General features: G+C 44.6%; 2 protein-coding genes across 5 annotated transcripts in view; one reads left to right on the forward strand and one right to left on the reverse strand.

Moving 5' to 3' along the window:
• Window positions 1–18,945, reverse strand: part of RSPH9 (radial spoke head component 9) — a 76,627-nt gene extending 57,682 nt beyond the window's left edge. Inside the window, exons 1-5 of one of the 4 annotated variants that reach the window (XM_032995316.2) lie at window positions 18,692–18,945; window positions 18,283–18,439; window positions 17,585–17,714; window positions 16,875–17,021; window positions 27–280 (exon numbers count right to left, since the gene is read on the reverse strand). In XM_032995316.2, coding sequence (XP_032851207.2) covers window positions 120–280; window positions 16,875–17,021; window positions 17,585–17,714; window positions 18,283–18,439; window positions 18,692–18,918 — 822 coding nt within the window. In that variant the 5' untranslated portion in view covers window positions 18,919–18,945 and the 3' untranslated portion in view covers window positions 27–119. Of the gene's footprint in view, window positions 1–26; window positions 3,545–7,325; window positions 8,955–16,874; window positions 17,022–17,584; window positions 17,715–18,282; window positions 18,440–18,691 lie in introns of those variants that run through there. The other 3 variants (XM_032995319.2, XM_032995318.2, XM_032995317.2) reach the window with 3 other exon arrangements.
• Window positions 18,946–19,091: 146 nt separating this feature from the next.
• Window positions 19,092–26,310, forward strand: part of LOC104363663 (epoxide hydrolase 1) — a 38,070-nt gene continuing 30,851 nt past the window's right edge. Inside the window, exons 1-2 of the mRNA XM_032995322.2 lie at window positions 19,092–19,578; window positions 22,598–22,732. Coding sequence (XP_032851213.2) covers window positions 22,680–22,732 — 53 coding nt within the window. The 5' untranslated portion in view covers window positions 19,092–19,578; window positions 22,598–22,679. The remainder of the gene's footprint in view (window positions 19,579–22,597; window positions 22,733–26,310) is intronic.

A 26,310-nucleotide genomic window follows, 5' to 3' on the forward strand; every position in this document is an offset into this window, starting at 1 on the left:
CACAAAGGAATCCTACTCAAAGTGCAGAGGTTTCACACATTTATTGGAACAAGCAGTAAACAAAAATCTCCTAAGCATAAAATCTGTATGTTCTCAAGTCTTTCTCCCAGACAGGAGAGTCACATCATGAAGGGCAGATCTAAGTTCCTCTCACCAGTGCCAAAGTAGCTGTAGCCATATTGCTTGGTCATGGGGACATGGTAGAAGGTCAGTCCCAGCCACAGCAGGCTCCGCAGCACCACCACAGTGCCTCCCTTCTCTAGCTGGACAGTCCAGGAGCCTGTGTGAGAATGTGCTCATGAGTCACTGGAAAGGAGAGAGGCAGCATTCCCGGAGCAAGCTGTCCCTAAGCTGGGAGAAGGACTGCAGTGGGTTCTGCCTGACCAGTTAACAGCACACAAGGCTGCGCTGGAGTTTGTGACGCCTGAAAAGAGGGAAGTCGGGGAGACCAGAAACCTTCATGCCCTTTTTTCTTTTATCAGTTCAGCATTACAGGCTGCCCTCATTTCCAGATGCCTGGGTCTATGTTCACACAGTAGCATATTCCCATGGCTATGATAGTAATGTCATATGCGTCACAGGAAGGGACCCCCGGAGCTCCAGACTTGCATACTTGATCCCTAGGAGAGGCTGCAGCTATTCTTGGCTGCTTCTGAGTGGGCAGCAGTTACTCTAACAAGCTCTTACCACCTACTTGGTCTAGCTAACAGCTATAGAGAGCCAAGACTAGCTATAGCAATCGTTCATAGGTATGAAATTTCTTCTTAAAATAAACTTGTAGCATTAGTAGTGGGAAGAGGAAGAAGGCGCTTTCCTGCTCCAGGGAAGACTGGTTTCCCTGATGCAGTGACTGGCAAAGAGATGAGGAGAAAGTGGAAAGCGAGGTATTTCATATCTCAGAGAAATTTACAGAAAAGGTTAATTCTCTTCAGTCTTTCTTGGCTCCACCATTGAAGAGGATGTGCGTGGTAGGGGCAAAGGGACTAGTTTCTGCATTAATTTTGCTTTGGCTCTGCAGAAGAGGTTCAGAGCCAGTGTGAAAATGCAATTTCTCCTGGATGCAAGGAGCTCTGGGCCACTAACTATTTGGTTTGCATCTGACACGACAGCCTGGGAACAATGCTGGAGGGGAGGGGGCTGGAGCATCAGCTTGGATTCAATGCCGGGCAGCAAGGAGCTGCCAGGAGAAGAAAATACCAGCTTCAGTGCCAAATCAGTAATGCCTGGAGGCTACAATGTAGGTAAAAAGGTTCCTGCTGAATCTCTGTCTAAAAGCAAAAGCATCAGGCCCCAAAAAAAAAAAAAAAAAAAAAAAAATGCAGTTGGAGCTGTCAGGCTACTGGACTGGAGTCAAGCGGTCAGGATATCTGCACCCACAGACAAAATCTGCCAATTCCAGAATAAGCAGAAAGCCTATAATGTGTAGGGCCAGTTAGACAGTATTTATCCTTGTAGATAATTTTAGGCTCATCAATTTATGCTGTGACTCATGCTTATTCATGTCATGGTTAGCCTGGGGAAGGGCTTCTGTGATTGCTGTCAGCTGCCAGTCCTTCCCCTCCCACTAACTTCTGACTCTTGGCCAATTTTAGTCACATCCAACAAAGGGCTGAAGGGCTTTAACACCACAAGTTCCTACAACAGCTCTCCGCAGGACATGGCCTAAGGGTTGACTGCAGCTCCTGAAGCTATTTGGCCTGCCAGCAGCTGCAAGGAAGCCCAGGCTGTTTGGCTTGCCTGGCAGTCGAGAGGCAGCAGCTCACTGGGCAATCAGTGTTTGTGTAGCTCTGGGCTCTTGCACGCTCACTCACAGTAGATATAGTCTCATACACACTTCATGGCAAACTACAGTAGTTGCGGGCTTAAGGGAGGAAGGAAGTTAAAGGAACATGTATATGGTAGCTGCAGAATCAGAAAGGAACAACAGAATTCAAAGCCCTGTAAAACCAGGTGTCACAAGTTGTGCTGCTCACCTGTTACCTATCTCTTCTCTCTGTATTTCTGTACTTTTCAAAGGTTTCTTGGACACCATTGTTTCCTGTCTCCTTCAGCAGCAGGTTCCACAGGTTTGTTATATCATAATATGCACAACATAAGTCCTACGTCATCTTTCATCTGCTTTCAAAGTACCCTCTTCAGTTATGTGCAAACACGGAACGCCTACCTTCCATGACAGTCACTGAACTTCCTGACAAACTGACTCTGGCTGCAGGATAGAAGTACAAAAGACACATTCACAGCCTTTCAAGACTCAGGAGATTTCTGCACTGGAAAGCTTACTTCTGACTCACTCAGCTCCATGTTTCCACTACAGACTAACAGCTGGGACCACAGCAAAGTAAAGCACTATTTAACATAGGGCATGGTGAGTTCAGGTGTGTACCATCTTTTCAATTTCCTTGCACTGTGACATTCTTTGCACAGGTCCTAATTAAAACATGAGCTAGTGTCTTCACAAGCAGTGGTTTCACATACAAGGCAACCCCAGTCTCCCATGCAGTCCTTCCAGCGCCACTCATGCAGACACAAACTGGACTGGATATTTGTCATACCCAGAGTAAAAACATATTATGGTTCAGCCACTGGGATTACAAATTCTGACTGGTTGACTATGTTTCCAACAAAATCTTTGTGTCCTTAAGAAACTTCACTACTTGGATAGCATGGAAACCCAGATGAAGAACACTTTACTACAAGGCTTATCATGCAGTGGCTGATGCACTCGGCCATCTGCTGACAAGCTTTCAAACAGTTTCTTGAACTTTGCCTCTACAAGTTTTCAGCATTTGCTAGTGGCAGTAGCTAGACTATGCCTAGGGGTGTTGAGCGACAAGTGGCAAGCAAATAGGTCTGAATATAATTGTGACAAATAACTTTTTTCCTATTTCTCCTTTGAACACTGAACTGACTTTGCTTTCAGTGCAGGGTTCTTGCAGCTTGAACTTGCAGAAATGATCTGCAAGTCCTTCATCCAAATACTGGTGGTTCTTGCTGAAGCTTTACACATTGGTTTGCAGAGGGGACTGTAAGCTTTTGGAAGAGTTTCTCTGACAAAAAGATAATGGACTGAGGAACTTTGTCTTTGATTTAGGACCAGTCCTCTGAGAAGCAAGTCTGCCAAGAATAGGACTGTGCCTTGCCTTGCTGGGTGGTGAAAGCCTTTAGGGATTATCTAGTTTGCTAACACATCCCAACATACTGGACACACGCAGCAGCCTGGGTACATGTGATAGCTTTTGTATACACAAAGAAATGCCTGGAGCATGACAAGCGGGGAAGGTGAGAGAAAACGCAGGGGTATTAATGCTCTCAGGAACTGTATCTGGATTCAGACTTCTTTTTGTTGGACGAATTCACAGAGAAGGTAGAGTGAATCAAGTTCAGTTTGATTAAATCCCTATATATATGCTCTGGGGCGATACAGTACATTGATCCATGATCTTCTCAGAATATTTACCCAGTGTCACAGGTTTATCAATCTCTGTGGAGTATTCATCAGCAGTTAACTCTGCTGATCAAAGGAACTTCCCGTGCACCTTCACACCTGGCAAAAATGGACAGATATAATTGAAGACAGCTCCATTCACTTTTATGCTAGATCTCTGAACCATCTGTCCAAGCTGCAAACTCTCAAAAGGCGTAAATTTGTAATTTCATAAATGTGAGACCTTTGGGGAATATTAAGGTGTTACACTTTCCAGCTCTTCTCTGATCCTTGATTCTGCATCTAGTTCTGTGCAAATATGGACAAAATAAAGTTTTGCTGATGCTGCATAAGTCTTCCTGTGAAATGAGGACCTGAACAAATCAAGCAGATTACTTCAGGGCAATCCCAACTGGACCCACACAACATAGGTTGAGGACAGGAAAACATTGTAAGAAACTGCCTCTAACTGTAATGTCATTTTAATTCAGATCCTGTTTTCAGCCAGAATGATGATTAGTCATAGAGCTGCTCTTTATTCTGTAGAACAGGAATTCTGTAGAATAAATTCTGTAGAGTAGGAAACAGCAGCAGCAGTGCCACCTTCCATCTCTTACTAACCAGATCACTGGCGACATTTTTCTAACGCAGCTATCAAAGGTGATTTATTCAGTATCCTTTTCCAGACTGGACTTTTGCAACACACAAAGCCCATTCAGAAACTGCCATTGACACACTGTGCTGGTATCTGCCTTCTAAGAAGACATCACATTAAAGTTCTGAACCTATCTGCTTATTTTGGTCCTTTTCTTCAAAGGAAGAAATTAGAGCCCATTATCTCAGTACTTATTTTTTTTCCATACCTCACCATGTTAGCAGTATTTGAGGAAATGGTCCAGAAAACAATATTTGACCTCATGAGACATGGAGAAAGTTGTTCTCCTTGAAAGATCCAAGACAACTGTATTCTCTCCCATCACAGCTCAAACGTCACAATCTTCAAACAAGATGTTTTTTTTCAGGCCCACCTGTCTTGTAGGAGTTTGAAATAATGATGTCATAAATCACTCTAAATTTACGTTAATCAGTAGCTAATGAACAGCATGAAATAATAACTTAACATGCATATGCCTTCTTGACTCCTTCAAGAGAAAGCCTTAGTAATACATTTAATAATACAATAAAAAAAGGGATGAGGAGAATTAAGAAAATTAAATGGTTTTATCCTTTATTGTTATTTTTTTTTTACTTTTTTTTTTTACTTTTAAATTTCCCTGGTATTATAAATGGTTCTTTGGAGTAAAATCATTGTTAGGTAGGTGCAGGTCTGTATGTCTATAAAAATGCAGAAGCAGGATGCTGGGTTCAAATCCTTTCTAACATTTGCTCGGAATATCCGATGGCAGTCCCTGTATCAAACAACATGTCTTTTACTGGGAGGCTGCGAAGCTCAGAGCATCAGTCTGTAAGACTGCTAGATAAAACTTGGCAGGAAAAAATATTTAAATTATTATTATTTGCATTGGAGGGAATACAACTAGAACTAAGAGACAGCAAATAAAAGCTGACTTTCCAAGAATTAAATACTGATTTTAACATGCATCTGTGTGAGCTGTAGCCTGTCACTAAATCAGGCAGCAGATCTACTTCACTCATCATGCAGAGCTCACGGAGGTACAGGGAACTGGAGGTCATTGCTCTCACACTAGAGAATTCTCACAGTAACACCGCTCTGGTGAGGTTTCCATTCTTCAAAATACATTTTTTTAAAAGAGCAAGTTAATTCTTAAGCTGCACCCAGCAAACCTAAGGAAGCCAAGCACTGTCTGTGCTGAAACTATTGCCTGTTGCTGCTCCAGAAGGGAAGGGAGGGAGCTGCTGTGTGGGAGGAAAGAGCATGGGAAAAGTATCCGCTGGATGAAGATCTGGAGCTTCCTATTCCCTCTTTGGATCAGGCTGCAGCCTCCACCCCTTCAAACACAGGCAGGAATTCTGAGGAGTTCCTTACATCTTTCCCAAACAAGAAAGTGCTTTGAAGATCCTGATGCTCACCCAGCATTAAACCACTGCCTTTTTTTATGGCCCTTCAACAGCTGCCAGGACACCAGGGCTGAATTTCAAAAGTCAACCTCCTTCTCAGCTTCTTCTTCCTTTCCAGTCGCCAACAGAAATCCCGGTCTCATCCCCCATGTCTGTCTCAGCTACGGTCTGAATCTTGTAATTCACAGAGGCAATAGGATGCATGAGACATTAGCTTTTAAACAAAAGCCTTTTAAGAGGGCTGTTTGCAGAAGAACTTTCCTGCCATAACTAGTCCACTTTCAGTATGACCTCTCGTAACATTGCTGCTTTGGAGGTGATTCAGTAATGCCTCATTTCAGTGCAAGCTTGGGAAGAAAGAGCTTTAAGAGTCAGACAGCCCGATAGAGAGGCTCCATGTTGCAAAAGCTCACAGTGGGTCATAAAAGTGACATTCTCAATTCCTCTTCAAAGGAGGAAGCCTCTCGAGGGAAAAGCAGCTACAGCATGGTTGCACTTACCATTAACACAATATGTTGCCACAAGCGCAGGTTATAACATATCTTGCTGCAGTCCTGAGTGAGAGTGAAGTACAGAGTTATAGGACAAATAATAACACCCAGAGAGAGGCCGTTTCCCTTTGCGATAGTAGCCGCTGCTAGGCTGTGTGACCCCAAGCACTTAGCTCTGACAATGCTACACTACACCCATGGGATTTAGCTTCCATTTCCCTCCAACAGAAAATCCTACACCAGGAAGAGCTTCCTACTTCTAATTTGCTGTCTGTAGGGAACAAAGACAAATTGCAAAGCAGAGCAGCTGTAAGGAAAGGTTACTGCGCCCTGGCTCTCAACAAATTTCACCACACGGACATTTCACGCACAGCCTACCAGCCATAAGGACACATCCAAACACTCCAATGTGGGGCTCAAACTCCTTCATGCCACTTACTGGCTTCAAACTAAATCTATTGCATTTGCTTGACACACCACCTGCACCCCATATGTTAACACTGCTGTCAATATTTCCAATTCCCCATATAACTATTTAATAATAATTAAATGAAAACACAGACTGGTTGCAGGTTCAGTACTATTTTAAAAAGCCTCCAGAGCCAGGAAAGCACAGCTTACAAACAGTCAGATGCTGCTAGGCGGCTCTTGCATGGTCCTAATGCCTGCCATGTCTTTGACACACAAATACAACCATGCCCAAACCTCAAAGTAAAATGATCTTTCTTCAGAGGCTTTTCCTCTCCATTATCCTCTCCCACTGGGGACATCTCTGCAGCACAATCGATGAAGACAGGCTTGGGCCTTACATTTACCCACAAAATACCTGCTTCCTGCTGACAAGGAAGACTCAGGGATTGCAATGTTGTCGCAGATGGACAGTATTCAGGTGCCTCCGAGTACTGGGTCGAATCCAGGCCATACTTAGACATCTGACAACAGTGCTGCTTAATCCAGTTGAAGCAGCCTCTGCCCCCAAACCCTTATTCCTTCCCTCATCACTCTTCCATCATAGAGACCACAAAAGTGTTTATTTAATTTACTGCTCAGTGAACCAGGTCAGGGAAATGATCTGGCTGAAAAATAGTCTAGCCAAAAATAAAGTTATTTTTCCAGCTGGAATCTGGCTGCACAGCCAGCAATGCCAACACAAAAGAAGGGACAATACACAGACATAAATGAGCAGCAGAGGATGGGAAGGACTGAAAAAGCTAGCACAGAACTAATACACATCAAATTACAGCCTCCCTTATAGTCCAGTTAGTTTGCCCTTTAGTCCTAAATCCACCTAATAATTGGAATAGAGCTAGAATCCCTTTTACCTTTTTTTATTTTATTTTTTATTAAGAAAAATATACAGACTTTGCACAGAAAGCATCCAGAACAAAGATTTGGAATGGGGCTGTGCACTAGAGGAAGCAGCAAGACAATATGCAATCAAAACTTAAAAGGAATAGGGAAAACTGATTAAAATCTCTGCTATTTGAATTCTAACAACTACAATATAGATCATCGTGTCTTTTGGGTCTTCTGTAGTAAATTTAGAAATCTCTCAGAGTAGCAAAGCACCCTCCTTCCAAAGCACAAGTTTATACTGGATCTCGTCACACTCCATATTTCTTGTTCAGCTGGTCGCTGTGGAAACGTTTTTGGAGCGTGCCAGGAGTCACGTAGCATCTACCTGGGGAGCCCCTGCATTAATCCGTCACCTTCGTGGGCTTCTGTGAGCCCATTGGTTGGTAGGAAGAAAAAGAAGGAGTCTCTCGCCCCTCCCTGCTCTGAATGAAAGACGCTTCCTCTAAATCTTGCTACAGGATTTCAGGCTCAATTCAGCTTCTTTGGGGCTTTTGTCACCAAACAAATGTGATGTCTTTGAAAGAAAGATTAACAGTTTGATGAAAGGATGCAATGGACAGCTTTGTTCTAGCCTGCTTCCCCCTAGAGCTTTCGGTCACTGTCACTTTCTTACCCACGGGAGAATATCTGTCTGACTCTCAGAGGAGATTATGGCCACCTTGTAAGATTTTGCCTCTCCTGATAACAAAGCACTGGCCACTTTGAGATGGTGATAATGATGAACAGGGCCTGGATTAGGGGCAAAGAACCTCACATTGATCTCTGAATTCTGAGAGAATACAAAGCAGTCGATGTTGTGATTCAAAACCTACCGAATGCTTAGAGCACATCCAGTTCACCCTCCTGCAGGAGGGACAAGGCTACAAGCCCTGTTGGTCCCCCAGTTGTATTTCTTACCTCATCATCAAATTAGCAGGACTAGTTAAAAGGGTTTAGGACAAGGAACAGATGGCACAAATTATAAACTGTCGATGTTTTCATACTAAACCAGATACGAATTCTGGCCCAAATTACCTGAAGAGTTTACCACTTCGAGAAGACTGTCACACTGAGCATATCCACACAGCACAGTGCAGTTGTACTGATATTCAAGCTAATTCTGAACACAAAGCATCTTCCAGTGCCTGGGATAGCCTAGCTATCTCTGCACATTACAACTGCTATACAAACATAACCATAGACCAACTGTCCCTTGTCCTTTTCCCTCTACACACAGTCACCCAACTCTTCAGCATGCAGAATTTCAATCCATATAATATTTGTTTACAGTAGAACAAGACAATGCCCATTGAATCCCTCCCTGCATAAGTTCTATGGCCAAAGGGGCAGCAAACAGCAAAGGAAAGCTATATGCAGGGCTGGCACCAATGCCAACTGCTGCACAGGCAGGAACTGGCACTCCTTACACAGAGCCCCTTCAGTAATAGATCACTCCTGGCAAAAGCTGACCTCATTTGGACTTCAGTGACACACAGACTGCCCCAGGCTTCCCCCTGCAAGTAATTTTTCATCATGCCCTAGTGAAAGGGTTAGGCCAAGGCTGACTAATAAAGCTAAAACTTCTGGTTCTAAGAGGCTTTACCAGTGTTTCCCATCAGTTCAGCACAAAGTTCATCTCCTTTCCATGTCCGGTGAATAAGGAGCTGAAATGGAGACAGGGTAGGCAATGATTTCTTTTACTCAGGAGAAAAAAATCTTTAAATACAATCTCTGGAAAGTTGCTGCGAAGACTCTGCTTCTGCCCTCATTCTTTCACTGCAGCAGTCAGGAGGGCAAAAGACTCCACCACAGCTCTCAGTTGACAGCAGCCCTGCTCCAGGATAAACTCATCCAAAGCCTCTGACTAAACAAGACCCCTGAGGTGATACAGACCTAGGACCCAAAAGCAGTGAATGCACTGCTTTATTACCCATAGACACAAAGCCCAAGGAAAACAGACTCCTTTCCAGAAATCAAGGCAGACCATGGACAGCCAGTCAAAAGCTATAATACTAACTGGCTCTGGAGTCCTCCTGCTGTGCTGCCCTGTGAGAGGTTCCAGTCTGATCCAGAACTCCTGAGCTGGCCGCACCCCAGCTTGTAGGAGGGACAACATCCTGTATTGCTCCCAGGCAATTCTCTTGGGTCACTGCAGGATGACCTGAACAGCCTCTAAAGCTCCCCTGTAGACACATCACTACCAAAATGAAAACTATCTCTGCTTTTGAAGGATGTAGGAGACACGCTTATGTATTTGTATATGTCCACCACATGCCTGTGATCACTAAGGATGCTAAGAAAGCTAGTGAAAAGCCCACTGTCCATTCAAGAAATTGTCTAAGCTTGGAAGTGACAGAGCATCTTCTCCATACCTACAGTTCAGGAGGTCAGTATACCACACACAGTCTGGAAACTCAGGCCATTCCTTCTCCACAGTTTGATGCTGCTCTTGGTGCTTTTCTTTCTCATTTTACTTTCCTGTGGTTTCCTTTTCTGTGCTCAGCATTGACAATGCTGGCACCATAGTGCACCCTGCTGGAAGGCAGCAGCTACGGACACCCTAGAATTAATTCTAGGGAAAGCCGACTTCAGTTTTAACAGACATTCAGGTACCATTGAACCCACTAAGCCAGCTATTCAGTTGGATTCCCACATCTGAAAGCTGATTGTTCAGATGCACACTAACCTGTTTTACTCCTTCTGTACCACTGTGTTAAAAAGCTTGTTTGTCAAAACCACTTCTATAAATGTCAGGTAACTCTATGGGATACTGTAGCTGAGTTTCATACACTCACGAACCTAAGGATCACTTCTCCTAACCAGGAATAAGGGTAGCTGTGAGCCACACTAGGTATTTCTGTCTACATTTTGGCTACCTCTTTTTATCCTTGCTAACACGAAGCACCGCTCTCTCATTCATTATGGGTCTTTTAGTTTGGATTTTAGTGAGACAGCTTGAAAAGCCTTGTCCCCGTGTGGCTCTTGGCAGGCTAAGAAGTAAAGTGCTCTTGGTCTCAGCTTTCACAGAGCTGGGGAGGTGCTGCTTATTGTTAAGCAATGAAAGGGGAGGGCTCAGGTCACATCTGTGAAATGTTAGCAGAGAAGGGAGGCTGGGTGAAAGTAGGTGGCCAGCACAGCATAGCACTTTGCTGGATTTTGCAAGGCCACTGGGGAGATAGGCAGCCATTTGTCTTAGAGCCCTGATAACGGGCCGACTTGCTCTCTGCTGGCTAGCTGTGGGTTGTAAATACCTCTGCAGAAACAGACTCTTCAGATGGCTGGAGACGAGGCTGATAGGGGATTAATTGTGGCGGTGGGGGGAGCAGGTCGAAAGGGAGTTAATTAGCTGTGTTAATGCATGGAGATAAAGCAGGTTCGTGTCTCCTGGCCTTCTTCCTTCCAGCACCTGGGCTTTTGGGGAAGCCAAGATGGAGCTATCAAAATGGCCCTTGAGAGTGGCCAAAGGAAACTATCTCCCACTTAGAAATGCAACCTCTCCATCTTCAAGGGCCCATTATGCACCAGCTTTTGCTAAACCAATAAAGAGCGTGCTAATGAAGCTCAGAGGACAGGATGTTAGTGTTCTAACCCAGGCTACTGTTCAGCAAGTTTACAGAAAGGCTACTACCCAAAGTATTCAGCCAAGGAAATAGCCACAAATCCCTTTGTAATGCTGTATAAGGAATGCTCCAAAAACACTGCACTTCCAAGCAAAGAAATAGAGCTACAGACTGAGTGGCTGTCACTTCCTCCGCAGTCAAAATGGCAAAGCAGCTGAAATGATCCTCTGTCTAGGTACTTCTCCTCCTCCTTTAGCTGAATCTTGAAACACGTAGACAAGACTCACTATGATCCCCCTGCCACAGTATACCCATTTAGAGTGATGCTATAAAATCTCTCCCAGCATTATAGAGTCAGCAATTACATCTGAGAGGTCTCCGCTACACAGTTTACCCTCCACAATGAACAGCAATAAGTCAGAAACCTTCTCGGTCCTCTTTCGAGCCTTCATGCATCGTAGTTCAGGAAGCAAAGCCAGCTGCATTGAGTCCTGCACTTAACGTAACTGTCTCAGTAACCCATTGTCACCTTTGTGTTATTGTCACTGACAGCGCAGAAGCCCAAGCTAAACATCACCCTCCACAGCTGTTGTCAAGTTTACAGCCAGGCGTACCAGGAAATCACCTGTTCTGGATTCCCACATACCACTGCCCATTAAACCAAACTCAGTTACTCAAGTCTGGGACTAGCAATTTATATTTGCATTTGGCTAAAACACAATTCCCAGAAAGACATCCAGCATGATGCTAAGATACCAAGAGATGCAGACTCACCCATTGCACTTGCTAGCTGGTAATCATTTCACTGTTAAAATTTGTACCTAATTTTTCATTTTAGTTTTTCTGGCTATAATTTTCAGATGCTGGTTCCTGCTGCGCCTTTCTCTGCTATACTAAATAGACTTTCAGTAGTCAATACTTAAACTCCACGGAGTATTTACACAGTGTAATACAGTCATTCTCGTGTTCTTTTCTGTAAGACAAACAGATTGAACTGTTTATGTCTCTCACCAACCCTTGGATCATTTTGTGGCTCTTTTCTGCAACTCTCCAGTTTTGCAGCGTGCAGTAATCCAGTTCTGATTCCACTAGCAATATATGCAAAAGTGAAGTCACCTCCCTGATTCTATTTGCTACGCCCTTGTTTATACATCTACAGATCATATTAGCCCGTTCAGTCTCAGGATCAGACTGGGAGTTGATCTTCAGTAGGTTGTGCCTGGATTTCCTTTCAGAGCCACAGCCTCCAGAATACAAGTCTGGCTTCCAGTTCCTGGAATATATAGGATTTTGCATGTAGCTACACCAAAATGTACTTTATTTAAGTAATCCCAGTTTACCAGATCTCTGTAGCTGTCTTGCCCTTGTCATTATTTGTCTCTCCACCAATCCTTTACTTCTAGATCATTTATAAGTAAGTGAAGAATATCAGTACTGGCACTGGTCCCAGCTGAAGTCCCTTCTGACCCCTTGCAGAAATACACCCATTCAGTGACTTCTGAATCACAACTATTAATCAAGATAAGTTTACGGGAATATTTCTGCAATGCTGAGCTTTATTAAAGGTTAGCATCATAAGTATGCCACAAGCCTCCTGAGATGATTTCAGAAGTAACTTATCTGGCTCTGCCATTTTGATTTTTTGACGAACAAAAAATGTTGTCTAACTCTACCCGCTCTCAGCAAATAGTTTGAATAGTGTCTGAAACACTGTTTTATTGTCTTCATTTGATGTGAGTCCATATTCTTTTCCAAACAGAAAAAAAAATAGGGCATTTCTGCCCTTCAACAGTCTTAGCAGCCTTTTTAATGTCACAATTTAGTGACAGTTTCCAGTACCATTACTATGTTGTCTTTTCTCAATGTACCTGAAAAAATCCTCCTTACAGTTGTCATGGATTATTCCAGGTTATCCTCGCCTCCTTTGTCATTTTCTACTCATTATCAACTCCAATTTGTATCAGTCATTAATTGTTCCCTACTTTCTACATTTCCATTTCTTGACTAGGAATCATGACTTTTGAATAGACTCTCCTCACAGAAATCCTATTTCTGTTCATATCTTTTCCTATCTACATTTTTTCTTTCCCTTTGCCTCTGACACACCTCCCCTCCCGCATCAGTTTTTAACAGTGCCCTGTTGGTGTCCCTTATCTCCATATCAAAGTGATCTGAGTCAGTAATCTGTTGTAACAAACCTTCAGAGTTAAGCTATTGCTTTTCTGAACTCTAGTCTGAAAGCACCAAATAACTGAATTTTCCATCCCCTGTTTTGTTTTCTCCCAAGCTTTCCATTCTACACTACTACCTTAGGCTTTCTCCCATCCCCTTCCTTTATCCTTGCAGAATGTACCATTGATTGACCGTGGTCACAGTAAAATCATCTTTTCCCCTCCATTTTCACTTTCCCCATCATGCCAATGCCTGACTATTATTTCATATCTATACACCATTAGGCCATCAAGTGAAAACACTGTAGGCATGCTAGGAATTATTGCTATTTGCTTTGCCATCCCATTATCTACAAGAACATGTAAAACTGCCACAACTCTAGTTCCTGAAATGCTAACACCCAGGGTGCTGAACTCCATGCAGCAGAAAGGGCCATGCTGGCAGTCTGCCAGCAGCTGAAAGGCTACATCTAATTGTGCATAAAGTTGAGCAGATTGTCTGCTTAGACTAGAGCAAACAAGCTTATCTTTAATGCAGACATATGGCCAGCAAAACCTACAGATCCCAGCATGCAGTGTTCTGGCCAGCTGGTCATTTGGATCAGAATGAAGCATTACAGGATCTGATACTGCAGTGACAGAAGATGAGTATCACAAACCCCCATGTTCAAAAATCATGAGTCAGGCCACTCAAATTCATGAGTTTGGCTCAGAGAGCTGGATATTTTATAGGGGATAAACCAATTGAATTTGCTTTTAAGACGGGGTTCACATTCTCCCACTTTTCTCTACAATCATTTTTAAAATGCATTTTTTTTAAAAAAAGCTAGGTCACATAGTCACTTGTCTCTGGCACTTGAGACACCAAGAAAAAATAGACTCACAGTACGATTAGGGGGAGCAGCAACATATTCTGAACTCTTAAAGTGCACAGATAACCTGATAGACAGACACACAGACAGAATCTGGAACCTACAATCACTAGATATCACTGGTAAAGATAAGGGTGGCAGACACTTTTGTGAGAAAACTCCAGGTTTTCCAATCTTGCACTGAACTCTCTGCTTTTACCATTGTTTCCTTTATTCAACCCTGCTTTAACTTCCTTTCTTCCCACCTCTCAGCTGTCATATAAAATGTTCTCTCTGCCTCCAACTTTCCATTCTGTAAGACACCTCTGCTCTCCTATAATGACACACCATACATTTTATGACAGTTACCCCCTTGACAGCCGTCACAGGTGCTCAGTCTCCAATTAATCAAGAAACTTGTTCCAACAGAGTTGTTACTTTTAGACAGCTTAAAAATCAGCCTTTAATCTCTCAGTCCTGTTCTTTAGGTCTTTTAAGATGCTAGGGGAAATCTAGCCAATGCAGGCTGGAAGCATCACTCAGATGTTGCTCACCCCCAGTCCACTTCTTGTATATTTGTTGAGGGCAGAGACAATTCTGGCTTCAGTCACAATTCTAGATGCAATAGATTTGGGAATTCCTACTTCTGCTCTGACATAACTGTTTAAGAGAGCATCTAACCAGGAAAGGCAAGAAAAGCTTCAGGTCAAAATGAAGGGATTTGTCAGAGCTATGAACAACATGTCAGGAAACAGAAAAAGCACTGTCTGCTCTGGGTCAGGACCAACATGCGCTGTGCAGAGTTGAAGGAAGGTAATCTAAGAACCAGAGTTTGAGTGCCTGGCAACCAGAAGTGAGCAACTTTGGCAGAGCCACACTGATAAAAATCAGCAGAAAGCCTGTGTCTGCCCTCTGTTCTTTTTTTCCCCCCACATTTTCACAAGCGACCAGTACTTTAGACAACCTGAACGCTTGTTAAGGGGAGTGGGCTGATCTTTCTTTAATGTCAGAGCTCCTATCTGCATGTGATAGAGTGCAATTAGAGAAGCTACATGCCTTGCTGATCCTGTAACCAGTTCTTGTCTTACTTCCTTCACCCGACAAGCTCATTCCATCAATCCCCAGGTTGAGCCCAAAAAAAGAGCAGGACAGTACAGCCAGAGCTGCACAGGCACCAGGATGAATCTTCTCCTCTTCCATTAAGAAGCACTCAGCTGCACTTGAGCTCAGGTAGTCTTCAAGAAGAACCTTTTTTGAGGAGGATGAGATCTGAACTAACAGCAACAACCACCCAAGAAGGGGGCAAAGGTTCATGCTTACACAGACCTCAGGTTGCCACAGGAAGACAAAACGTGTCAATGGCACAGCTGAGCCCCACTTTCTATCTGCCACTGGGTAAAATACAGCTACAAGTCAAATTCGATTTAAAGACTTCCAACAAAATCACCATCTTCACATCTAACACACGGGATGACCTGCCAGTTGCCTGGCCCCTTGCACTAGATGCAAAACACTGCAGAATGATCTGTGATTTTAAAAAGGTGCCATCTCCATCACAGCTGAAGGTGGCTAAAGCCAGCTCTGTGATGCAAATTAGCCTTCAGGCTCTTAGCCCTTGATGCCTGTTTTCTCGTGCAAACAGAAAGCACTGCAGATTCATCTCCTGCTGCAGTTGTTCTGTGGTTTCAGGCCTCACAAAATTAAAAAGTCCCTACTCCCTACAACAAACCCCAGGAAAAAAGGGGGCAGGGTGCGGGGGGGGGGGGGGTTGGGGCGGGAAATGTAAACAGTAGCAACACTTGAACTACCAGACAAAACTGCAGCTGTTTTCTTAAAAGGTATCTAGGACCTAACTCGCCACTCAATACTCATTTTTGAGTCAAAAGGGCCAACTTGATGAGGCCGTGTATGTGAAAATGTGTAGTCTCTCCAGACTACACCTTTGGAAAATGATTGCAGCAAGGACACTGCCAGTAAGTTGAACAGTGGCTTAGATTTTAGCACTGTTTATGCTCTGAACAGTCAGAAATGTTCAGAATTCAGGCAGGAGCTCACTAGGTTCATTTACAGTTCTTTTTTGCCAAAGGAAAGATTGGGCAATATATATATAAAACAAAGCCTGAAAAGCTATTTACAGCACTGGCAATTCGCTGTCCTCCAGCCAATTCCATCTGGTACAGGTCGCCCACTATCCTATCCTGCTACTCCAGGATACAAATAAAATAGCAAACCGAAGTTCTGATTGTGTCCCAAGAATCTAGACAGCAGGATGTGAAAACACTTGGCCCAATCCAAAAAATGCAGCAAATCGGCAAAAAGCAGTTAGAAACAAATAGCAAGTCATTCCCATCTCTTTAGAAAAATATCCTGCCAGAGGAATCCCTGGAAGAGGCTTTAAATATTTTTAACAGTTGTCCAGCAGAACAGTAGAGATGTGAACTGAAGATACATTCCAGTATGCATATCTTCCTTTCTCCTTCTACAACGTGCAACCCCATTAGAGTACAGATTATTCCACACAGCATTTCTAAGACAGTTTATCAAGGGAAATTTGAATTCGGCTTCTCAGAGGTATCAGTTTAGTGTTAATGAGAGCCCATTTAGATAAAGAAGAGCAATACTGGGTGGGACAGGAGGTGTGAAATACTTCAAACCACATAAATTCCCTCTATCACTGGTGGAGTTATCTCTCTCCATAGGGACACCAGCTGTCACAGGCTTTACAGAACTCAGGCAAAGGGTGCTACTGGTGTGGTCAGGCCAGTTGTGAGGATGTGACAGCCCTGGTACACTTAGATCTTACCATTGTAAGTGTGTAGAATTGCTTAAAAAGGAAATTAAATACAATATTTTAGTAAAGGATAAAGTTCCTTTACAGATTCACAGGAGCTTCTCCCAAGGATACCAACTCTACAGTAACACACACTTTGTTGCCTTAGCATTTCCCAGACTACTCAGACTGCCTTCCCTTTCATTGCATCTGTTGATCCTGCTACCTTTACCTTGTGGGATATCATGCTCCAGAGAGTCTAGAAAATCAGTGGATGGGTCCAGGTCAGCCTTTTCCAGCAGGGTTTTATTCTTCAGGTTAACAGGCTCAGTAAAATGGAAATAGGAACTTAACTTTTTTGCCTCCGTCAAAGAAAGACCTGCAAACAGCCATTGGTGATGGTTAATACAGTGAGCTAGGCTACCATTCATTATACCATCAAATATCAAATTGTTTCTCTAACACCCACAGCACAGGACAGAATCACAGTCTTTTTCCAGTGGACTCTCACAGAAGACCAAAGACTTGCCAGAAATGGGTGGCAGTGCTCCCCAGTGCTGTGCATTGCAGACCACGCTAACTGCAGTCCCAGATAAGCAATGGGCACCGAGTTGAGACCAACTCGCTGTGCCCATTTGGTTACATCCTATATCCAGATGAAGAATTCACTGCAGCTATAATTGCTAAACACTGACATAAACTATACACAGACAAATGCAACTACAGGTTTAATGACTCAGAGCCATTACTGACTCTCCTCCCACCGCCCAGAGTTGAATCATGCACCTGAACACTAGTGGCACTGGAATCTTTCCTCCCTGTTCATCTTACCCATGGGAAAAATAAACCTGAAATCAAAACATCAACTAGAGGAAGTCATCTTAATTTACAGCCTTTGTGTTCAAAGCACAGTTGATCCTGATAAAGACAATGAGAATTTACCTTCAAAGTTTCTGTTTTCATGCACAGACCCAAGAGGAGTCTTCACAAATGCCCCCCGGGGGATGATACCAACTGCTCTGTCTATCTGTTCTATCGTAGCTACAAGGCGAGCCTCTTCCTTGATTATGGGCTTTAAAGAAAAACAGGCAAATTTTAAAGGCAGGGCTTTTCTTTTCATTTCTGAAAATAAACTTGAGGTGACAGTAGAAACCACAATGACTCATCAGCTTGGAGTCCAATGGCACTAAGAGGAAGGCCACAGATCAGACATTCTCCTCATAAGATATGACAGAAAATGTGGCAAGGAGCAGACAGTATAGGCTGACCAGAGAGCAAACTATCCCCTCCATCATCCATCCTGTCCTCTTCAGTTAAACTTCCTATGAGTTGTCTATGCATTTATAAAGAATGGTGCCTGCAGTTCCTGTTAAAGCTTCAGAAACTGCAGCGAGGATCTGTACCAATTATGCATAATAAAACATAAGGGAGATATCATTTCTGAGTCATGTCTAACTCCAGGAGTAACTGTAGAGTTCAATCAAGCAGCCATTGCTACACAATGACAGCAAGGAGGAAATTGTATGTATGAGCACAGGCTCAGGCTGCTTATTACAAACAAGGAGGAGGAGCCACTCCCTTGTCCAGTGTGAGGGGTACAACTGCAGCGAAGACTTCAAAACGTGTTTTGCTGTATTTACCTCCTTACCATCTTCAGTCAGTCTTTCGGCATCTTCTGCGTTTGGGTACTCATACTCAAAAGAAGGATCCCCCTGGAAGCGGCCCTTCAGCTGCTCAGCCTGCGCAACCATCTCCTTGGTCGCTGGTGGCAGGAGGCTCCATTCCACGCAGTCCAAGCTGCCAGCGACAAGCACAACACAGGCCCGAGCCCGCTGAAGAACGGGGCTCGATGCAGCCTTGTCAGGCCCCTCAGGGCACGGCGAGGCTCCCCCCAGGAGAGCTGAGCAGCCACCCCCGCGGCTCCCCAGTCCCCTCTTTTCCCCCCACCCTCCCTCCAGCCCCCAAACCGACCTCCCGAGGCCGTTTAGGCCTCCCCGGGGATGTGCCCGTCCCCTGCGCGGAGCGCCGGTTGAGGCCCGGCTTCCGCACCTGTAGAGGCGGCTGCGGGGCGCGGCGAGGTCGGGGCCCAGCCCCTCGGCGATGTAGTAGGCGCCGCGCACGCCCTGGATGCAGCCCCAGAACCAGACCCGCTCGAAGCGGTAGTCGCGCTGGAGGAGCAGCAGCGAGGACCCCAGCACCGCCCGCTTCTCCGGGCTCAGCCCCGCACCGCCGCCGGCCACCAGCTCCAGCGCGGCGGGCAACGACTTGGCCTCCATAGCGGCTCCGCGTCGCCGTTGCCGGGCAACCGGGGTCAAAGGTGACGGCGTGATTCCGCTGGCGGGAACGGCCCAAAACGTCAATCAAAGCGCCCGGCAGCGGCCCGGGGCGGGGGGAGGGAAACCACGCTGACATGGCAACGGCGGGTCCCGCCTCCCCGCTGCCATGGAAACGGCGGCGGTGGGCGCGGGCGGCTAATGGCGGCAGGCCCAGCGACGCGGCTGGTGCCAGACCCCCCGTCCCGGGAGGGCGGACGCCTCGGGCTGAGGGCCCGGGCGGGCGAGGCGGGAGGGAGGCCGCTGCGCCGCGGCGGGCGCCTCGGTAACCAGGCTCCGGAGCTGTCGCGGGGCGGCGGCACCTCTCGTGCGGTTCCGCCGCCTCGGCCCGGGCCTTCCCTCCGCGGGGAGCCGAGGGCAGTCGCGGCGAGGAGGCTGTGCGTCGTCTGCGGGCCGGCCGGGGGCTTCCTGCTCAGCAGCGGGAGAGAAAGCAGAGCCCGGGGCAGCCTGCGGGCAGCTGCCTTGGCCGTGCCAGCCCCATAAATAAAGCTAACCATGCCCCGACACCCAGAGACGCTGACGAGCAGCAACCCATGGGGAATGCAATTAGGGGTGGCTGACCTGCATAGGTCTTCCTCAGTTTCAAGAGGCCTAAGTCCAAAGGTAAGTCCAAAAAGCAGGAGGGTGTGCAACTGTATTGTACTTTAGCCAGGATACCACAAAGGGCTCCATCTTCCTCATTTCTTGCATGAACAGCAGCAAAATACCCCTTCTGAATCTCCCTACTTGTATTTTTACAGATCTCATCCGCATCTACAAATAAGTGGCTTATTCATAAATGACAGCATTTGAATCACTCTTTGGGGGCTCATTATGCTGAATCACATACTGACAGACATCCACAAAGCAGCTCCTGCCCTAAAAATCTTGCAGTGTGTCTTAATACAAAGTGCAATAAATAAGTAATGAGGTTGCACAGTTGCTTAGACAAATAGAATTTCTGTTTGACATCTTCAGGAAGTTTAAGCTTTTATACGTGTGCATTATATAAATAAATAGATGTGTATGCACTTACATTTAAATCCATTGTCACATCATAAATTCCTAGATTTCTTTTTCATCCATTTCCTGTTCACTTCTAAGGAAAACACAGATCCTAGGACTGCTGCCTGTAACAGTCATCACCTGCTTGTCTGTCAAGTGAGATGTTTAATGAGCTGTACAGCACATAATCTGACCCATTAGTTTTACTTACACCACACAAAAAGCAACTCAGATTCCTGAACATTAACCACCTCTCTTTGACATGAATCAGGCAGAACATGGAAGAGTGACCACCAACCTTTTGTCTACCCTGTCACCTACCACTGTGCCATAGTCTGATTTTCTCTATGGGAATAGGAATTTTCAGGCTTGGAAAACTCATTTAATCACTGATGTCTCTAGAACCGTGTGTTAATAATTTATGTTATGGCTATTATCTGGCCAGTAAACTGTAGAACTGCAAGCCCAACTTATTTCATACAAGTCACAGAGGCAAACTGAGACCATAATGAATTTCTGCCACTGTCAACCACAGCTGGATTCAAACCAGATGCTAACAGCTGAGAGGCTCTTTAGCCTGTTGTGGAACTTCTAAGCCACCCAGTCTCCAGTCTTTGCCTGTCCTGATTGAAGATTATCAAAAAGGAAATCTATAGCTTAAGGAAATTCTTCCTGGTTCAGTAAAGTCTGGTGGGTAACTGTACTCTGCCTTGCTTTGTCTTGACCTCAATTACTAAAAACTGATAAGGATCGGGAAGTAAGTGGTTGCATTATTTAACAAACGAAAGGTCAAAGCGCTGCTATTCACCAAGGTCAAAGGTTACCATCACTGTTATTAAACAGTTTGAAAGCAGTTTCTCCCATCCCTTGCCATCCCAGGCTCTAACAAGGAGTTGCTCAGCAGTTGGGCAGCCAGGAGGGAAGGGAGGCACCAGACGTCATTCAGCTGGCTGCTGGCTAGGTGGCTGTCCTTACAGACCCGCTTCGGGGAGGGAAGGTGCCGTGCTCCAGCAATGCACAGCAGCTCCCATCGGAGGACTGAGCTCTCCTGCCTTCGCACAGAACAAGCGCGTACCTGCGTGCCAAACACTGTCAGGTCTTCCCAGCTCCACCCCGTTAGAGCTGGCATCCTTTTGGGTGAGAAATCAAACTCGGGTTCCTTCCCACTTGTCTTGGGCAAGGTACTGAAGCTCACAGAACTATGTGCAGCATCAGAATTGGACATCTTGAAAGACATACAAATCACTGCTGAGTGTACAGTGGCTCCTGTGTGCTTTCACAGCTTTAGAAAACATTTGAAAATACTTTTAATGATGTAGTAGGAAGTGAGCTCATCTTCCTTCGTGTTCTTTAGCATACTTCATCTCAAGAGAAAGAAAAATAGCCATTAATCAATGTCACTATTTCTGCTGGTACAGATCAAGAAGGCTGCCCTCAGAATATTCTTACAGGACAACTTGTTGCACTGTCGTGGGCATCCATTAGGCTGACACTGCTGGCAAGTTATACAACTGTCCATCATCCAGGACACTTCTTCATGTGATGGGGACTGTTTGCAGTTGGTTCTGATGCATCAAGAAATAGATAGGGGTTATTCCTTCCAGGTGTGTTGAATATGAAGTCTGATTTTCCTCCCAGTTATCTCAAAAGTTCAGACTGTCTCTGGCTCCAGAAACACTGTGGCTTTGAATCATTTTCCTGCATGTAAGTCATTACTGTATAAGGCAAATAAGATGGTAAAAGATAGTAAGCAAGAAAGGAAAGGACAGAGTTCTTCTCAATAAGGAAGATGGCTGCTTGACAGAAGGGGAGGAGACTGTGAATGACAAACCTTTGAACAAATTTCAAGAACTGCAAAGCAAAGCCATGAGCATTGCTGAGAATAAAGTAAGGAACTGGAGCCAAGTAACAGTTTAACAGCAACAGAAGGGATCAGAGATGTTCCTACCTGGTATAATACAAGCACTTTCCTCTGTCTTGGAGATTGTACTAAATATGACAAAACTCTGGGAATACTTTGGCTGCAAAATGTTCAAAGAAAAAGGATGTGGGTCTTTGGCTTGTCTGGGACCAATGCCATTTTCTCCATTTGGGAGACTTGAGCTAGCTGTGTGCTGTCACCAGGGACTCAGAGAGGAAGGGGTGAAGGTGCAATGTGTGCCATGGGCTGGGCTCCTCCACATCTGGAATCCCTGCAGTAGCATTCTCAGTAACAAGTCAGCAAGGAATCAGGCTAGTAGGTCAGGATGGGAACAGCTGTGCTGAGATAAAGAGGAAATCTGCGGGATAACTGACAAGTCTTCCCTGGAGATTCTCTTTGGCATAATCCTGGGCAGGCAATATGCCCAAAAAAGTGGTTAACCTGCCCTACTCAGAAAAAGAGAGGCACAAGAGCCAAAGAGCTTTGTCATTTTGTGGCATGAAATTTTCTACGTCTTTAAGGTTCATTTAATGGTTTTCATCACTCCCCTAATAACATCTATCTTCCTGACTGCTCTTGGCACAGGAGACAGGTAAAGAGTTTACTGGGGTAAGAAGTACCAATGTGCTGATTATATCATCTTGCCTGGGCATCATATGAGTAGATGTGATTCTTCCAGCTGGCAAGTGAACACACACGTCTGTCTGTATTTTTCAGGTACCCAGAGGGCTGAGATGCAGCCCTCTAACCTTGCACCCACCGTGCTGCCAGTCAAACTGCCGACAGTCTGAGTAGGAGGATGCTGTTGAGGAACCTTTGGAAAGACAAAACAGCACAGCGAGAAACTTCTATGTAAGTGTAGTCCTGACTGTGATTAGGCTCCAGGAGAATTTACTGCATTGGTATAGGTATTATCCACATTTCAGGCTGCCCATCATCCTTGTGTCCTGGCATTATAAGTTAATATGTTCACAAAAAACTAATACAGTTTTTTTAGACATCTTAAGCAAGGATAGGCACTTCATGAAAAATTGCCAAATTGTTTTGGTGATTTCCCGGAAGCAGCTTGCTGACAATGATCCCTGGTCTTTACAAGTTCAATTTTTAGGACACTCATCTCTACAAGCTGCAGTTGCTACAGCAAAATGGCGGAAGAGCATGTCTTAGTGGCAGGAACCTGAATGATTTCAGTTTTTCAGAGCAGTGACCAAGACTACATATTACAGAGAGGTATGAATCCGCAGCCATCGGTAAGAACAGTCTTGGTGTAACAAAGTTGAATCAACTTGTCCTTGGAAGAAAGCCCAACGAGTCTGCAGCTTGCAGGTGGCTCCAGTCATAACCTCTCTAAACTGTTTAAGCACAGGGGCAACAAAGACCAGGGTGATGCGTGAGAAAATCATGTGGCAAGCTGACGACGGGATGAGCGTTTCTGGCCTACTGCCTGAGAGCCCGGAGCAGAAGTGAGGAAGTAGACCCAGGGGAGCTCTGCGATCAGAAGGCAGATCTCATTAACTAAAGATGATGTTTTCAGAAAACATCCTTCTTCTAGTAAGCTTTGCTTTTATCTAGGCAGAGCTTATTCCCGGTGAAGACATCTGCATCGCTCCCTCTGCCAGATAGTCAGAGACCACTGGCTTTTTCTCATGTCACTTTCTATAGTGATTGCTATTTCCAACACCTTTTTTTTTTTTTCTTCAGGAAAATACTTCCCAATCTGAAATTTCTGCTCAGCATCAGGCACCTGCTTAAAACTATTAACCTTTAGAAATGAGCAAGAGCCAGAAACCAACTCAAGTGGGGTGGGTGGCTTCAGATGACTGTCTGCACCCTCGAAGCATCAAACACCCGGAGGGGTGTTTGTATCACCATCTCTGGGGCACTGACTCTTGTCAGCAGAGCTCAGTCATCCCCTGAGCAAGACTTCTGCCTTTGTGTGGATTCACTCTTCCCACCTGCTGCTGAATTACTTTGTTTGAAGAAGCCAGCTGCATCGTGATGACACTTTTATGTGGTTTCTTCTCCCAGCAATAGAGTGGAGCCAGGTAAATTACATCTGAAAAGGGGAGGAAAAGAGAGCATCTGCTGCAGAGTCTGTCCCTCCACATGCAGCGTGTGGCCCTCACCCAGCCAGCCCTGCAGTTGCACTAACAAAGGAGGGTTTTCCTTGTTTTTACTGCAAGACTGAAAAATATGTTCTTTCTAGTTCTGGAGAAAATATTACTCCTCTGAAATTTCCAGCCTTTCTTTCCCGCCTGTACTCAGTTCTGGGCAGAGATTGAGGAAATCTGAGATGACCCAGGAGGGAGAACAGCAGAGACCTCTGCCTAAACTGTTTGAATAGCTAATACCCTTTCCAAATACTGGCACCTGGGAATCCTTTAATGACTTGGATGGTGCTTTGCGTAGACTGAATATCTCCTTTCAGAAACAAAGACTTATTATTATTATTTATTTATCTGCCTTAAATCTTACAAGCAGTTAGAAAGTAACCCTTTCTTGTATTATAGTCCTGCCCCATGTGCTGGATATCACGAGGCCAAAGTGTGCTCACATTTACTCTGATTTAACAAGTGTAAGTCAATATTAGGGCAAATGCTTCAGATTTACATAAAATTTTAAAAGAGCAGAATTTGTCCCTATTCATTTAGCAAAATCTTAAACACACACTGCCCATTCAGAAGGGAATTATATGTGAAAAATTCCAAATATTAAATAGATGTGTGTCTCCAACAGAGCTATTGAAAAGTAATCATCTGTAACTGAGAGGAGAAGGGTTGTCACTGAAAGAAGTAATAGACCACCCTGTAAAATCTATTTTATCCTCTGTGCTGGGAAATTGTTTTAATCATCTGAACCTTTATTGACATCTCTTTATTGACAGAGCTCCGGTAGGAGAACTTTTTCCTTCTTGTCTTCTTAGAGACTCCTACTTAATCTAAAGAGAGAATGCAGTCTGTGGTTTCATGGGCATGCATGAAGACTCTTTTTAATAACCTGATCCAGAGTCATAATCGTTTGAAATTTATTTCCTACCTTTCTCCTTCTTGCCTTGATTTGTTTATCACTGTCTGCATCACTTCCAAATCCTGATTAACTCTATAAAATCATAATTTGCAGGCTTGAGCCACACAATTCCTTGCAGATTCTAGACTTTCTTAGTTTGATCTCTTTTCCAGTTCTCTGATCTTTAAATAAGTGAAAGAATTTATAAGAAAAAAGTGAACAAGTAAATGCTGCAACTTTAGAGTTTTTCCTTTATCTAAACCCAGATTACACGTGTAAACTGCAAGGGTGGAGAGTCACTCTGGATTTGTGCAGCACCCAGCAAAATTAATCCTCCCCCAGTCTTATTTGTGGCCTTTAGTCTGTATGGGGATACAAGTAGTGTCACATACATAATACTAATAATACACTAGATATACTGACTATATACATACACACTGACTAAATATACTGTCTCCAAATACACTAGATAATACTGACTACCAGCTTGCTTTCCTGAAGGAACTGTTCTATTTGCCTTTGCTTCTACCAGCCTCTACCTCAGAATTTCCCACAGCACAGTGACCTTGTCCTTGTCCTGCAAGGTCTGGAGGTCATTGCAGATCTGAGCCAGGGCGTTTTCCTCAATGACAATAAGAGAAACCACATGCCTAAGCCCCCACTGTGAGTTTGTTAATGAAGCAGCACAGCGCTATGCCAATGGAAAATGGGGTGGGTCTCACACAGTCAGTTGTTTGGGCTTTATAGCCAGCCACAGGGCAATTTCATGCTCGCAACAACCTTTGAGGCATAGAGGTGCATCTGAACTGTAAGGCCTGGGACTGTTTTCCAGCTCAGAGGTCCAGATGTGCATTGCAGTCACATCCTGCTTGCTTGTCAGGATGCAGCCTGGGTGTGTAACTGTCTGTCCTCTCTTCCCTCTCCTCCCCGCCATGCTTCCGGCTTTCCATTAGAAAGAAAATTGGGATTGAGGACAAGTGAGTTAGTGCTGTGGTGGACTTCTGGTTTAGGCAGCCATAGTGTCTCCTACGGTTCACCTCAGACTAATAACAACACATCACAAAGTTTGACCTGGCACAGTAGAATCACTGTGGGATGGGCTGTTGCCAACTTCTGAGCACCTGAGACGTACAGACTTGGACTACAGCAGTGCTTTTGAACCAAATTTCCTTTCCCAGAGAACCATCACAAGGCATCTCAAGTACTGTTTGTTTTACAGCTACCACTATCAGCAGGGATGAGTTAAGGTGTAATTATTTTGGGAGAGCGTTGTTTGAGTCAGTACTCACTGATCTAGATTCCTAGTTCTAGGACTCCAGTGGGTCTCTGTGTATAAATTCTTAATCGGTTTCAAAATACAAAACAGCTTAGTGCTTCCTTTTCGTTTGAACACAGCTTTATTTTTGACCCTGTTAACCCAGAAT

Source organism: Tyto alba, unplaced genomic scaffold (genome assembly GCF_018691265.1).
Source record: "Tyto alba isolate M040663 unplaced genomic scaffold, T.alba_DEE_v4.0 Super-Scaffold_16, whole genome shotgun sequence".
Taxonomy (NCBI): Eukaryota; Metazoa; Chordata; class Aves; order Strigiformes; family Tytonidae; genus Tyto; species Tyto alba.